Source organism: Aotus nancymaae, unplaced genomic scaffold (genome assembly GCF_030222135.1).
Source record: "Aotus nancymaae isolate 86718 unplaced genomic scaffold, 86718_ANA_hifiasm-v0.15.2.pri h1tg000062l, whole genome shotgun sequence".
NCBI classification, from domain to species: Eukaryota; Metazoa; Chordata; class Mammalia; order Primates; family Aotidae; genus Aotus; species Aotus nancymaae.
Window position 1 is genome coordinate 34,858,158 of NW_026988476.1, and position 15,268 is coordinate 34,873,425.

At 44.0% G+C, this 15,268-nt stretch overlaps 1 protein-coding gene and 1 non-coding gene across 2 annotated transcripts in view; one reads left to right on the top strand and one right to left on the bottom strand.

Annotated features, from left to right (window-relative positions):
• The window catches only part of SLC30A4 (solute carrier family 30 member 4), a 30,901-nt gene extending 20,958 nt beyond the window's left edge, over positions 1 to 9,943 (bottom strand). The window contains exons 1-2 of the mRNA XM_012442274.2: positions 9,553 to 9,943; positions 209 to 355 (exon numbers count right to left, since the gene is read on the bottom strand). Of these exons, the coding sequence (XP_012297697.2) occupies positions 209 to 355; positions 9,553 to 9,943 (538 nt within the window). The remainder of the gene's footprint in view (positions 1 to 208; positions 356 to 9,552) is intronic.
• A 1,778-nt stretch (positions 9,944 to 11,721) lies between these two features.
• Positions 11,722 to 11,856, top strand: LOC135270471 (small nucleolar RNA SNORA42/SNORA80 family). Its single transcript, XR_010338645.1, has one exon. It is a non-coding gene; the product is annotated as a small nucleolar RNA SNORA42/SNORA80 family (small nucleolar RNA).
• The last annotated feature ends 3,412 nt before the right edge of the window (positions 11,857 to 15,268 follow it).

Genomic DNA, 15,268 nt, shown 5'->3' on the forward strand with positions numbered 1-15,268 from the left:
TTATCATATAATTTTATATGTATAAACTGTTTAGCTGACTGGGCTGAATGTACCCTGAAAGAGATGTTTTTGAATAAATCTTGTTTATCTATTTTCGTTTGCTTTGTTTAAACAAGGTATCACTGGAGCGAGTTCAGTTAATCAAGTTATAGTTCATTGTGGTTTTACTATAAAATATTATAAAGCAAAAGAAACCCCAATTACCTACCTAAGCGATGAAATCCAAAGGTGAATCTTTTAGTTGGTGATTTTGATGATAGCCACAAAGCAAGCAGGGTGAGAATGATGGCGCTTAGGTCAGTTAACATATGAAGTGCATCTGTCATGATTGCTAGGCTATTTGCAATGTATCCACCTTAGAATTACAAGTAGGAGGAAAAAAGGAACAAGTTAATTTTTAAAAAAAATAAACAAACTAGATTGTAGGATATGCAATATCCTGCAAAACATGACCTTCTAACTAAATCTTTATCCCATTACAATTAAATCAACATATTTTGAAATTTTATTCAAAACATTAGATATAGGTATATTTTTCTCGTGAGAATATCCATTTCTTTTATCCTTTTTTTTTTTGAGACGGAGTCTCACTCCATTGCTCAGGCAGGGTGCAGTGGTGTCTCGGCTTACTGCAACCTCTGCACTCTTGGTGCAAGTGATTCTTCTGCCTCAGCCTCCTGAGTAGCTGCGCACCATGCCCAGCTAATTTTTGTATTTTTTGTAGAGTCGGGGTTTCACCATGTTGGCCAGCCTGGTCTTGAAGTCCTGACTTCAAATGATCCGTCTGCCTTGGCCTTGCAAAGTGCTGGGATTATATGCGTGAGCCACTGTGCCCAGCCATAATATCCATTTCTAGTAACACATTCTATGAGGAGTCAATGACTTTTAAAAATTTAAGAACCACAAGGCGAACATGTAAAGACAGATTCTGTGTCTTGGCACTGAAGCTTTTGCTAAACTTACTAATTCTATTAGACACTGAATTAATAACCATAATATCTAAATATTAAAACAAACCTGAAGAAAAGGAGGATGTTCACTTGTTGAGGAGCGTTTGAACATAAAATTTAACTGAGGAAACCTACGAAATGTATGTTAGTTCAATATAAAATATAAAAATTAACTGATTCACTTGGATATAGACAGCAATATCTCTGAAGAGGGGGACAAAAGGTGGTATTTAGGATACAATTTTTGTTATTGATTTTCCAGGCATTTAATATATATATAATATACATTGTTTTGTTGTGTGTCTGTATTGTCCATAAAGGACAACCAATTTTCATAGCAGAATTCATTGAGTAAGCTTTTTATATTATAATACAGTAGGACTCAAGCTTTTATGTGTATTGGAATCACCTGGAGGGCTTGTTAAACTACAAACTGCTTAACCCCATTCCCAGAATTTCTGATTTGGTAGGTCTGGGATGGGGATGGGAGCTGAGATATTACATTGCTAACATGCTCCCAGGTAACTCTGATGCTTCAGGTCTTGGAACCACACTCTGAGAACCACTGTTATAATGTACAGCAGAACTGCATGATCAGGTAAGTGTGCTGAGCTGTTGATCCTCCTCATTCATGTGCTGAGTGTGTAAAGACAACAGCAGCAGGAGAGCAGGAGACTAGGGGCTGATGATCTGTTAGTCACATCCATTTACCCCAATGTGCTCTACACAAATAGCATTTTCTTTGTACTCCCTGACATGAAAAAGCTCCAAAGCACTGAGAGAAGGCTGGTTGTAAACAACATGGAGTTCTGCAATCTCAGAAAGTTTGAATGAGTTAATTTTTTTGAGCTTTAGTATACTCATCATTTTATAATAGGGTAATTCCTTAAAGCAACTCTGTCCAATAGAACTTTGAGATGATAGAAATGTTCTGTATTGCCCAGCGCAGTGGCTCATGCCTGTAATCCCAGCACTTTGGGAGGCTGAGGTGGGTGGATCTCAAGGTCAAGAGTTCGAGACCAGCCTGAACAACATGGAAAAACCCTGTCTCTACTAAAAATACAAAAATGAGCTGGGCGCGGTGGCATGTGCCTGTAATCCCAGCTACTCAGAAGCTGAGGCAGGAGAATCCCTTGAGCATGGGAGGCAGAGGTTGCAGTGAGTGGAGACTGCACCACTGCACTCCAGCCTGGGTGACATAGTGAGACTCCATCTCCAGAAAAAAAAAAAAAAAAGAAATGTTCTGTATCTGTGCTGTTCAATGCTGTAGCCACTAGTCACATGTGGCTTTTCAGCATTTGAAAAATGGCTAGCAAGGCTGGGGCACTGTGGCTTATGCCTATAATCCCAGCTGTTTGGGAGGCCGAGGTGGGAGGACTGCTTAAGCCCAAGAGAGTGAGGCTGCAGCAAGCTATAATGGCACCAGTGCACTCCAGCCTGGGTGACAGAGTGAGACCTTGACTAAAAAAAAAGAAAAATGAGGCCAGGTACGGTGGCTCACACCTGTAATCCCAACACTTTGGGAGGCTGAGGGCAGGCTGATCACCTGAGCTCAGGAGTTCTGAGACCAGCCTGGATAACATGGTGAAACTCCATCTCTTCCAAAATAATAAATAGTAAAGAGAAAGATGGTTAGTAAAGGGTCTTGCTCTGCCACCTAGGCAGGAGTGTAGTGATATGATGATAGCTTACTGTAGCCTCAACCTGCTGTGTTCATGTAATCCTCCCACCTCAGCTTCCTGAGTAGCTGGGACTACAGGCATGAATCATCATGCTCAGCTAATCTTTTTATCATTTTTTCTAAGAGACATGGTCTTGCTATGTTGACCAGGCTTAATTATTTAATTTGATTAACCTAAATTTAAAAAGCTATATGTCAGTGACATCAACAACAACAACAACAAAAAGAGTAAGGACCAGCTGGGCGCGGTGGCTCACGCCTGTAATCCCAGCACTTTGGGAGGCCAAGGCGGGTGGATCACGAGGTCAAGAGATTGAGACCATCCTGGTCAACACGGTGAAACCCCGTCTCTACTAAAAATACAAAAAATTAGCTGGGCATGGTGGCGTGTGCCTGTAATCCCAGCTACTCGGGAGGCTGAGGCAGGAGAATTGCCTGAACCCAGGAGGCGGAGGTTGCGGTGAGCCGAGATCACGCCATTGCACTCCAGCCTGGGTAACAAGAGCGAAACTCCGTCTCCAAAAAAAAAAAAAACAGTAAGGACCTCTGAAAATCATCTTCACAAAAAGAATTAGAACATGGACGAAAATAGTCAAAATTGGCTTTTTCAGAACTTTGGAAATTAGACAAAAGCTTATACGCATAGCACTTATTCAAGAAAAATAGCTGATTCTCAGTAAGCTAACAGTTATCTTTGTGGTGTTTTAATTTGCTCTGTACCCAATTGTTGTTCCCCAGCTATATGGCAGCCTTGAAAACCAACAGGCCACAATCACAATGAAAGCCTCAGGTTGGCAGCCACTGGAGGATGCAAAATGAGTTTGGAGCTCTTGCAATGCCCCATTCCTAGAGAACTGTCATTATTTGACCTGTCTGGTAGTTCCCTGAAGGACGTGCAAGGATGTTTTTATTTGACTGGACACTTGGAGCTTGCTCTGTATGAACAGCCCCCATCTTCCCATGCTTCTCAAAGATCAGAGACAATATTTAACACTGCAGCTGCCTGAGGCACATAATGATGTATTCCCTGTGTTCTGAAATTTCACAATGACTACCTTGGTGTGGATCTCTTTTCCCCTAATTTGCTCTTTCAATTTAGAAATGTGTATCCTCTGGTTATGGGAAAACTTCCTAAACTATAAACTATAGTGTTATTTCATCACCTTTGCTTTCTCTCTTTCTCAAACTCCTTCCTATTATTTGGAGTTTAGACTGACATTCTAAATTTTTTTTTTTCTGTCACCCAGATTGCAGTGCAGTGGGGCAATCTTGGCTCACTGCAACCTCCGCCTCCTGGGTTGAAGCAATTCTCCTGCCTCAGCCTCCCATGTAGCTGAGACTGCAGGCATGTGCCACCATGCCCAGCTAATTTTTGTATTTTTAGTAGAGATGGGTTTTTGCCATGTTGGCCAGGCTGGTCTTGAACCCCTGACTTTAAGTGATCTGCCTGCCTTGGCCTCCCAAAGTGCTAGGATTACAGGCATGAGCCACCGCACCTAGCCTCAAAATTGTTTTTGCCCTTTCTCTACAATTATACATCTTTTTGCTCAACTCTGTGACAGAGTACCTTAATTCATCTTCTTTTTTTGAGACAGGGTCTTGCTCTGTTGTCCAGACTGGAGTGCAGTGGCTCGATCTCGGCTCACTACACCCTCCCACCTCCTAGGTTCAAGCGATTCTCCTGCCTCAGACTTCCAAGTAGCTAGGATTACAGGACACCATGCCTGGCTAATTTTTGTATTCTTAGTAGAGACAGGGTTTCACCATGTTGGCCAGGCTGGTCTCGAACTCTTGACCTCATGATCTGTCCACTTTGGCCTCCCAAAATTCTGGGATTATAAGCGTGAGCCATGGTGCCTGGCCCTCAACTATATGTTTTTAATGTGCAAAAACTCTTTTCTTTATTCTGTATTTTATTTTTCTGATACAGGGTCTTGCTCTGTCACCCAGGCTGGAGTGCAACTGCACCAACACTTGGCTCACTGCAACCTCAGCTGCCTGGTCTCAAGTGATCCTCACACTTTAGCCTCCTAAGTAGCTGGGACCACAGGTAGGCACCACCATGTCCTACTATTTTTCTTTCTTTTTTGTAGAGACAGGGTCTTGCCATGTTGCCCCGGCTGGTCTTGAACTTCTGGGCTAAAGTGATCCTCCTGCCTCAGTCTCACAAAGTGCTAGGATTACAGGGATGAGCTACTGTGGCTACCCTGAATTTCTATTTTAAAGCAGTGTGTTCTTGCTTCATGGATACATGATCTTCTCTTATCTCTGAGTATACTAATTATATAATTTTACTATTATATCTGACTGACTCTTAAACAGGTTTAACTAGCTTTCCTTATTTTAGCTGCCTTCTTCACCCACACTTCCAGAGGTACCTGGTACAACCAATCTGGAGCCTACTTAGGATTTTCTAGTGCAGTAGTTCTCAAATATGGTTCCTGAATTAGCAGTGTCAGCATCCTCTGGGATCCTGTGTTTTAAGAAGTTCTCTATGTGATTCAGATGCACAGTAAAGTTTAAGAATCACTGCTGTGGTGTAAACTGGGATGGTTTTCAGCCTTCCCCACTGCTGGCTTAGGTGTTTGCTTTCTTGGGTCTACTAAGTCGTATCTGTTTCCTTTCCAGTTTCCAAAATTTTTGTTGCTATCTTCTCCTCTCTAGATTTCCCCTTATGTATGAATTTATATGTTTCTAAAAAATTTCTGTTGTATAAGAGGCCAGGTGTGGTGGCCCACACCTGTAATCCCAGAACATTGGGAAGCCAAGGTGGGCGGATCACTTGAGGTCAGGAGTTCAAGATCAGCCTGGCCAACAGGGTGAAACCCATCTCTACTAAAACTACAAAAAATTAACTGGGTATGGTGGTGCACACCTGTAGTCCCAGCTACTCAGGAGGCTAAGGCAGGAGAATTGCCTGAACCCAGGAGGCAGAGGCTGCAGTGAGCTGAGAAAGCACCACTGCACTCCAGCCTGGGTTGCAGAGTGAAACTCCAATTAAAAAAAAAAAACCAAAAAACCTTTATTGTATAACAGAGGCATCAGGAATGAGCAAAATTAAATGCATAAGTTCCATTTGCCATCCTCAGCTGGAAGTTTATATTCACTCTCAATCAAGCATTTTCATTTTCTTTTTTTTATTTTTATTTTTATTTTTAAAAAGACGGGGTGTCACCATGTTGGTCAGGCTGGTCTTGAACTCCTGACCTCAGGTGATCCGCCCGCCTTGGCCTCCAAAGTGCTTGGATTACAGGCGTTCTAATTAGAACTAAAATTTTTAGATTTAATTTTCTAATTAGAACTAAAATTTTTAGATTTAGAACTAATTAGAACTAAAACCTCTCAACAGTTTCAACCTGTTTATTTCCACTTTGAAATACCCTTTAAAATTTTTTTTGGAATGCCTTTTTCCCTCTGCCTGACTTCTAAAGTTGGAGTTCTCGGGACTTGGGTTCTCCAGGTAATTTTACCCATTCCTATGGCATTACATACGTTATTTCTCTCCACCTTGACCTCTCTTCTAACCACAGACTCATATTCTTGCTTCCAAGAATATGCCCTCCAATCCATTCTTCATATAACAGCCAGAGTAATTCTTTCAAAAAGGTAAATCCCATTTTGTTACTCTCCTGCTTCCATTGCACTTAAAATGAAACTACACTCATTTAACATGGCCTACCAGGACCTGCCTGATCTCTTCCTCCTGCCTCTTCCCTCTTGGTTACACACTGAAGCCAAACTGGCCTCCTTTCTAATTCCTTTTGAAGAATTGAAGGCTTTAGGACGTTGGTACATGCTGTTCTCTTCTCTCACAAAACTCCCTCACTCTGTTTGGGTAACTCCTACTATTCTTTTTTTTTTGGCTTAAATATACCTGGTCCATTCATAAACTATGTCCTACTGGTTACTATGTCTTATACTACCTTGTTCTTTTTCTTCCTAACACTTAGGACCATCTAAATTTTAAATTTACTTACATGTTTAATGTCTGTCTCTTCCATTGGATTAAATTCTCCAGATAGTAGGGATCATAATAGTTTTGTTGTCCACTGTATATTCAGAACATGTGGCACATAGTGTAAGTATTCAAAATATACTTCCAAAGAGAAGAAAAGAATGGATCTTGACCAAGGTCTCAGAGCAAGTTAAGTGGCAAAGCCAACCAAGTGTATCTCAGATCTTTAAATTATTTCACTTTTTCCCCTTCTTTTTGAGACAGAGTCTCACACTCACCCAGGGTGGAGTGCAGTAGCCGGATCTCTGCTCACTGCAACCTCTGCCCCCTGGGCTCAACCAATTCTGCCACCTCAGCCTCCAGAGGAGCTAGGACCACAGACACATACCACCACACCAGGCTAAGTTTTTCTATTTTTGGTAAAGAGAGGGTTTCACCATGTTCCCCAAGCTGGTCTTGAACTCCTGAGCTCAAGCAATCCTCAGTCTCCCAAAGTGCTGGTATTACAGTCATGAGCCACTGCGCCCAGCCACATTGCTTCATTTTTTATTACTCTATACTTCCTATGTAAGATACTTCCTACACCTGGCCAAATTTAGATGTAATCTCACTCTGTTGCCCAGGCTGGAGTGCAGTGGCACGATCTCGGCTCACTGCAACCTCTGTCTCCTGGGTTCAAGCAATTTCAGGGTAATTTTTCTATTTTTAGTAGAGATGGGGTTTCACCATGTTGGCCAGGCTGCTCTTGAACTCCTGACCTCAAGTGATCCGTCCACCTCGGCCTCCCAAATGTGCTAGGATCACAGGTGTGAGTCACTGTGCCCAGCCAAATTGCTTCATTTTTTATTATTCCATACTTCCTACATAAGATGCTTTATTTATTTTTCTTTCTTTCCTTTTTTTGAGATAGAGTCACACTCTGTCGCCCAGGCTGGAGCGCAGTGGAACAGTCTTGGTTCACTGCAACCTCCACCTCCCAGGTTCAAGCAATTATCATGTCTCAGCCTCCCCAGTAGCTGGGACTACAGGCGCATGCCACCACACTGGCTAATTTTTGTATTTTTAGTAGAGACCGGGTTTCACCACATTGGCCAGGCTGCTTTCCTCCTAACCTCAAGTGATCCGCCCATTTTGAAGATGCTTTATTTGTAAGCGCTTTGAACACACTTTAATAAATGCTCTATTGTATACAATTTAATTCCATGTAACATTCTGAATATTTTGTTGTTGTTGTTTTCTTGGTTTTTTTTGTGATGGAGCTTCACTCTTGTTGCCCAGGCTGGACTGCAATGGTGTGATTTCGGCTCACTGCAACCTCCACCTCCCGGTTTAAGGGATTCTCCTGCCTCAGCCTCCTGGGTAGCTGGGATTACAGGCACCTGCCACCACCCCCAGCTAATTTTTTGTATTTTTTTTTTTTTTAAGTAGTGACGAGGTTTTACCATGTTGGCCAGGCTGGTCTCGAACTACTGATCTCAGATGATCCACCCACGTTGGCCTCCCAAAGTGCTGGGATTACAGGTGTGAGCCACCACGCCCGGCCAGGGTGTCTTTTTAAATAAGACACCGAATGACAAAAATTGGCCAAGAAAAGATTTGGGAAAGGCAGTCTACGTAAAGAAGTGTTTTTTCAAACTACAGGCCCTGACCTACTGCAGTAAACCATGAAATCCATTTAGTAAGCTGGGACCACAATTGAAAAACTATTAGGATACATCACATGAAGGAAAAATTTTGTTTCAGTTTTATGTATATTTATACACGTGACCTGTGTGTATTCACATACGTATGTATGCATGCATGCCTACATGAGTCACAATGTGAAGTCTATTTCTTACTATAGTGAGGTCAAAAAATGTCTGAAAGCCACTGAGATAGAGGGACCAGCCACTTTGAAAGCCTTAGGGGCAAAAAGAGCTTTGTGAGTTGTAGGAGGAAAAAGGCCAGCATGGCTGAAGTGAACCTGGGGAGAAATGTTATGAAATGAGGTAGGAAATGTATATAATTTTTCGTACAAAGAACCGTCTGGTCAAGCATCTTAAATCTGGACTGCCATCTGTTTTTGCCATGGTTCATCATTAAGAGATAACATGGGAGAATCATCTTTTAATGTCACTTTGTAAACTGTCACTGAGAAATCAGTAGTTATACTGATGTGACTGAAAATAACCTCTAAACTAAGAATGTATCTTATATTGAAAATGGATTGTTTATATAATTAAAAAATGAAAAAGAAAACCAGGCTTATAGAACTTTGGCGGAGTCCCCTGGTTCATTTCAGGCCCTCCTTATTATGAAAAAATTTCATGTTAGTTGGTAATTAATTTTGCAAAACTCTTGGCTATAAACACAAAAGGAAATAGTATAAAAGAAACCACTTAGGTCAAATGTAGAGGAAAAAATGCTGGGACTGTAGATGTGGCTCTTCCATTAACTCCCTAAGTGGGCCTCACAACTTATTTCACCTGTTTGTGCCCTGAAAATCCTTACATGTAAAAGAAAAAAAGAGAAAAAAAAAAGGAGGTGGAGAGCAGGTGTTCAGTAAGGTCCCTTCATACTGTAAAATTCTATGATCCTAAGTAATTTACGATCATTTACTATTTTAAACGCTGCAAAAATTAACCTGGTATTTTATCAGAATTTTGTAAAAAGAGGAAGTTACATGACATATAATGAAGATAACGTCCTTAACTTTACGGTAGATGACAGTGTTTGAAGAACTAGGAGATAAAGTCAAAGTTATCTCGGGAGTAGTAATAATAAAAAAAAAGTTATCTCGGGGTGTTTATGTTGTACTTAGATTGAGCTGTACTTTGGAACCGTGTGGCCTTTTCACATGAGATCAGTGTCTTCATAAATACAAACTTCCTGAAAAGATGGTTTAAACCTCAAAGCCTGTGTAACTACAGCCTGACAAAGACTCTCGAGGAAAGGTAAACGGAAAGTGAGTTGGCAACACAACTCACCTACAAGTTCTCCAATCATGAAAAGCAAGTAAAGAACGGCAGCAATGGTCAACCTGGTTTTCACCTTTCTCTGCTTCAGTATCTCTCTCTGTTTGCTGCAGTTGTCACAGGAGTCCACCTTCAAACTCAGCTGACTATTGGTCAAAGGTAGGTCCTGGTCCAGTAAGGAATCATCGTCGGCCTGGAGGGTCCGCTGCGCCCCGTTAACAGGCCTTTCCGGGGCTTCGGAACCATCATCGGCCACCACAACTCGAAGTTTGTTGAACCGAGAAAGCCCCTCGTCCCCCGCCTCATCCGAGAAGTCAAAGGCGCTGGTATCATTTAAAAACAGCGGCGCGTCATCCTTCCTCAGCAGAGATTTGAGGCGCTTCCACGCGCCGGAGCCGGCCATGGCAGAGGCTGAGCCGCCGCGGCGCGGAACGGTTGGCGGGAGGCAGACGGCCGGCAGCGCCTACTTCACCGGAGTGCCAGTTCTTGAGGGCAGTGCCGCGCGTCCCTCCCCATCCTGTGGAAAATGAAACACGTTATAAATTAAAGGCGCCCAACCCTGTCCTCAAGTTCCGAAGCCGCGGACGGCGGGTCGCAAGGTCGGCCCCGAGGCTTCGCCGGGGCTCCGCGAGGGGGCGGCGCGTCTATTTAATACCTGGGGTGCTGCCGCGAGGCCGCAACTCATTTCCCCGCCCCCGGCCGGCTAGGCGAGGCCGGCTCGCCGTTCTCCACCCGGGGCCGCGGGAGACCGGGGTCGTGCTCGCGCCTGTCGCGCCCGCCGCGCCCGCCGCGCCCGCAGCTGGAGGCCGGCTCCCCGGGTCTGACAGGTTCGGGGCGGGACGCCCAGAGCCACCGCCTCTCCCCGCCCTGCGCGAGGCCACGCGCGTGCGCCCGCCGAGGCGCGCGAGGGAGGGGTCGGCGCGAGGACACGCAGGCCCGGCGCGCAGGGCTGGGGCGCCAGCAAGGGGCGGGGGCGTACGGCCCGCCCTGCCCCGCCCCACGCCCCGAGGCTGGCTTAGGGGCTCCTTCGCCGCTTCCGCCGAGGGGGCACTCACTGGCGACCTGAGGGGATTCTGGGCGACACCTTCCACCTCTTCAAGCTGGGAGGCAAGTGCGGTCGGAGGGTCACGCCGGGGGCTGGGCGTTGCTGCTAGGAGTTCCGTCCACCAAAAGTGGGTCTCAGGAATCTCGGGTCGGGATCTGGGTTGCTGGTGCTCCGCAGAAGACAAACCCAGTACTTTTCTTGCCAACTGGAAAGGCAGCTTTTCTCTCCTCGAATTGCTTGCCTCTGGCAAATTGGCAACATTTGCTGCACAGTCAACTGGAGAAGGCAAGGCTGTGGTCGTCAGCAGTTGTACTGTTTTTCAGCAAGTATGTATTGTCCTCTGTGCTCTCTGCCGTGTTCCTTTTGCCTCCGAGGTATTTACGATGTGGACGAAACCCAAGCACAGAAAATCTACTACAGGCATACCTCAGAGATAATTGCGAATTTGGTTCCAGAACACTGCAATATGGCAATAAAGTGAGGTCTCACAAATATTTCATGTCCCAGTGCACATACAATCGTTTATAATGTAGTCTAGTAAGTGCGTAATGGCGTTATGTCTAAAACAATATGCATACCTTAATTGATAATATTGGGAGAGAGGGAGGAAAAAGTATATGTACATTTGTTATTGCTCTGAGGCAGGAGGGTCGCTTGAGCCCAGAAGGTCGAGATGACAGTGAGCTATGATTGTGCCTCTGCACCCCAGCCTGGAAACAGAGTGAGACCTTGTCTCTAAAATAAACAAGTAAATAAAATACATGACTGCTAAAACATGCTAACTATCATCTAGGCCTTTAGCAGGTCATATTCTTTGCTAGTGGAGGGTCTTTGCTCCATGTTGATGGCTGCTGACTGATCTGGATGGTGGCTGCTGAAGGTTGGGGTGGCTGTGGCAATTCCTTAAAATAAGACAACAATGACATTTGCTACACTGATTGACTTTTGTTTTCATGAAAGAGTACTTGATGGCGTGTGATGCTGGTAGATGATATTTTACCCACAGTGGACCTTTCAAAACTGAAGTCAATCCAGATTTCTCAAACTCTGCCTCTGCTTTATCAACTAAGTTTATGGAATGTTCTAAATCCTTTGCTGTCATTTCGACGGTGTTCACAGCATCTTCACAAAGAGTAGATTGTATCTCAAGAAACCACTTTCTCTTCTCTGTGGGCCTCTCATAGTGTACCATGCCAGAGTAAATGGCAGCCTCAAACCATTGCCCAGCCCCTTACCTGTGGGCTGTAAGCACTGAAGGGGGTTGCACAGTATTAAAAAAAGAAAAAAGAGAAAAAAACCACTTTCTTTGGTCATCTATGAGAAGTAACTCCTCATCTGTTCAAATTTTATGAGATTGCAGCAATTCAGTCACATCTTCAGGCTCCACTTCTATTCTCTTGATACTTCCACCACATCTGCAGTTACTTCCTCCATTGAAGTCTTGAATCCCTCAAAGTCATCTATTAGGATTAGAATCCACTTCTTCCAAAATCTTGTTAATGTTGATATTTTGACTCCCCATGAATCATGAATATTCTTAATGGCATCTGGAATAATGAATCTTTTCCAGAACTTTTTCAATTTGCTTTGCCTGGGTCCATCAGAGGAATCAGTGGCAGCTGTCACCTTATAAAATGTATTTCTTCTTTTGTTTTTATTTTTATTTTTATCTTTTGAGATGGAGTTTTGCTCTGGTTGCCCAGGTTGGAGTACCATGGCGTGATCTCGGCTCACTGCAACCTCTGCCTACCGGGTTCAAGTGATTCTCCTGCCTCAGCCTCCCAAGTAGCTGGGATTACAGGCACCCACCACAAGACCCGGCTAATTTTGTGCATTTTTAGTAGAGATGGGGTTTCACCATGTTGGCCAGGCTGGTCTCAAACTCCTGACTTCCGGTGATCCACCTGCCTTGGCCTCCCAAAGTGCTGGGATTACAGGTATGAGCCACTGCACCTGGCCGAAATGTATTTCTTAAATAAGACTTGAAAGTCAAAATGATTTCTTGTTCCATGGGCAGCAAAATGGATGTTATGTTAGCAAGCATGAAAACAACATTAATTTCCTGGTACATCTTCAGCAGAGCTCTTGGTTGACCAGGGACATTGTCAATGAGCAGTAATATCTTGAAAGGAATCTTTTTTTCAGGATAGTAGGTCTCAGTAGGCTTAAATATTCAGTAAACCATGCTGTAGTAAACAGATATGCTGTCACCCAGGTTTTGTTCCATTTATAGAGCACAGGCAGAGTAGATTTAGCATAATTCTTAAGGGCCCTAGAATTTTCAGAATGGTAAATGAGCATTGGCTTTACTGTTGTAAAGCTGCTGGCTGCATTTAGCCTCTAACAAGAGAGTAAGATTGTCCTTTGAAGCTTTGAAGCCAGGGATCAACTTCTGTCTAACTATGAAAGCCCTAGGTGGCATCTTCTTCCAATAGAAGGCTGTTTCCCCTGTATTGAAAATCTGCTGTTTAGTGTAGTTACTATTAATTATCTTAGCTAGACCTTGTGGACAACTTGCAGTTTCTCCATCAGCATTTGCTGTTTCACCTTGTATTTTTATGTTATGGAGATCGCTTCTTTCCTTAAACCTCAAGAACCAACCTCTGCTAGCTTCAAACTTTTCCTTTTTTGGTTAAAAAAAATTATTTACTTTTTAAATAGAGACAGGGTCTCACTGTGTTGCCCAGGCTGGTCTGGGCATTTCTAATTTCTTTCAAGAACTTTTCCATTTTCCAGAGTCAAACCATAAAGGTTTAAAACAAACAGACAAAAAAATCCAAACAAAAAGAATTTTTTGTTTGCATTCACACCTGGCTAAAAAAAAGGCATAGCACTGGGCGCAGTGGCTCATGCCTGTAATCCCAGCACTTTGGGAGGCCAAGGCAGGTGGATCACCTGAGGTCAGGAGTTTGAGACTAGTCTGGCCAACATGGTACAACCCTGTCTCTACTAAAAATACAAAAATTAGCCGGATGAGGCGGCAAGTGCCTGTAATCCCAGCTACTAGGACACCGAGGCAAGAAGAGAAAAGAGAAGGCATAGCTTTCAGCCTATCTCAGCTTTCTTTTTCCTTCCCTTCCCCTCCCTTCTCCTCCCTTCCCCTCTCTTCTCCTCCCCTCCCTCCCTTCTCCTCCCTTCCCCTCCCTCCCTCCCTTTCCCTCTCTTCTCCTCCCCTCTCTCCTTTCCTTCCTTCCTTTCCTCCCTCCCTCCCTCCTCCCTCCCTCCTCCCTCCTCCCTCCCTCCCTTCCTCCCTTCTTCTCTTCCTCCCTTCCTCCCTTCCTCCCTTCCTCCCCTCCTCCCCTCCCTCCCCTCCCTCCCCTCCCTCCCTCCTCCCTCCTCCCTCCCTCCCTCCTCCCTCCTCCCTCCCTCCCTCCCTTCTTTCCTTCCTTCCTTCCTTCCTTCTTCCTTCCTTCCTTCCTTCCTTTTTTTTGGAGTGCAGAGGCACAATCATGGCTCACTAAAACCTCTACTTCCCAGGCTCAGGCAATTCTCCCACCCCAGTCTCCAAAAGTGTTAGGATTAGAGGCATGAGCCACCATCTCATCCCTGTCTCAGCTTCCATGTGTCTTTCTCAGTATGGTTAATAATTCCTAGCTTTTGATTTAAAGTGAGAGATAGACAACTCTTCCTTTCATTTGAAAGACTTAGAGGTGATTGTAGGGTTATTAATTGGCCTAATTTCAATATTGTGTCTCAGGGAATAGGGAGGCCCAAGGAAAGGGAGAGTGAAGGGGGATGACTGGTCAATGGAGCAGTCAGAACACATACATTTATCAGTTAAGTTTGTCATCTTATATGGAGAAGGTTTATGATGCCCCCAAATAATTACAATAGTAATATCAAAGATCACTGATCACAGATCACCATATCAGATATAATAATAATGAAAAGGTTTGAACTATTAAGAGAATTACCAAAATGTGATACAGAGACATGAAAAGAGCTCACAGGTTATTAGAAAAATGACAGCGATAGACTTGCTTGTTGCCATAAATCTTCAATTTACAAAACTTGTAATATCTGAGAAGTGCGAGAAAGCAAAGCATAGTAAAACAAGGTAGGCCTATAGAGGTGTCCATTTGGCTTTTGGGTCTGTTTAACAAAAAAAACAAAAACAGCCAGATGTGGTAGCTCACACCTCTAATCTCAACACTTTGGGAAACCAAGGAGAGAGGATCTCTTGAGGTTGGAAGTTCACGACCAGCATGGATAACATAGTGAGACCCTGTATCTCCATAAAAAATTTTCAAAAGCCTCCAGGGAATTAGAGGTTGCAGTGAGCTATGTTCGTGCCACTGTGCTCCAGCCTGGGTAATAGAGTGAGACCCCATCTTTAAAAACAAAACCACAAAAAAGAAGAAATAATTGTGTGTGTAGTTCTTTTTTTTTTTTTTTTTTGAGACAGGATCTGGTTCTGTTGCCAAGGTAGAGTGCAGTGGTGTGATCTCGGCTCACTGCAGCCTTGACCTCCTGGGCTATCTGTTCTCCTACCTCAGCCTCCTGAATAGCTGGGACCACAGGTGCTTGCCACCATGCCTGGCTAAGTTTTGTATTTTTTTCCTTGTAGAGTTGAGGTTTTGCCATGTTCCCCGGGCTGATCTTGAACTCCTGGACCCAAGTGATCCTCCTGCCTCAATCTCCCAAAGTGCTGAGGTTATAGGTGTGAGCCACGATGCCTGGCCA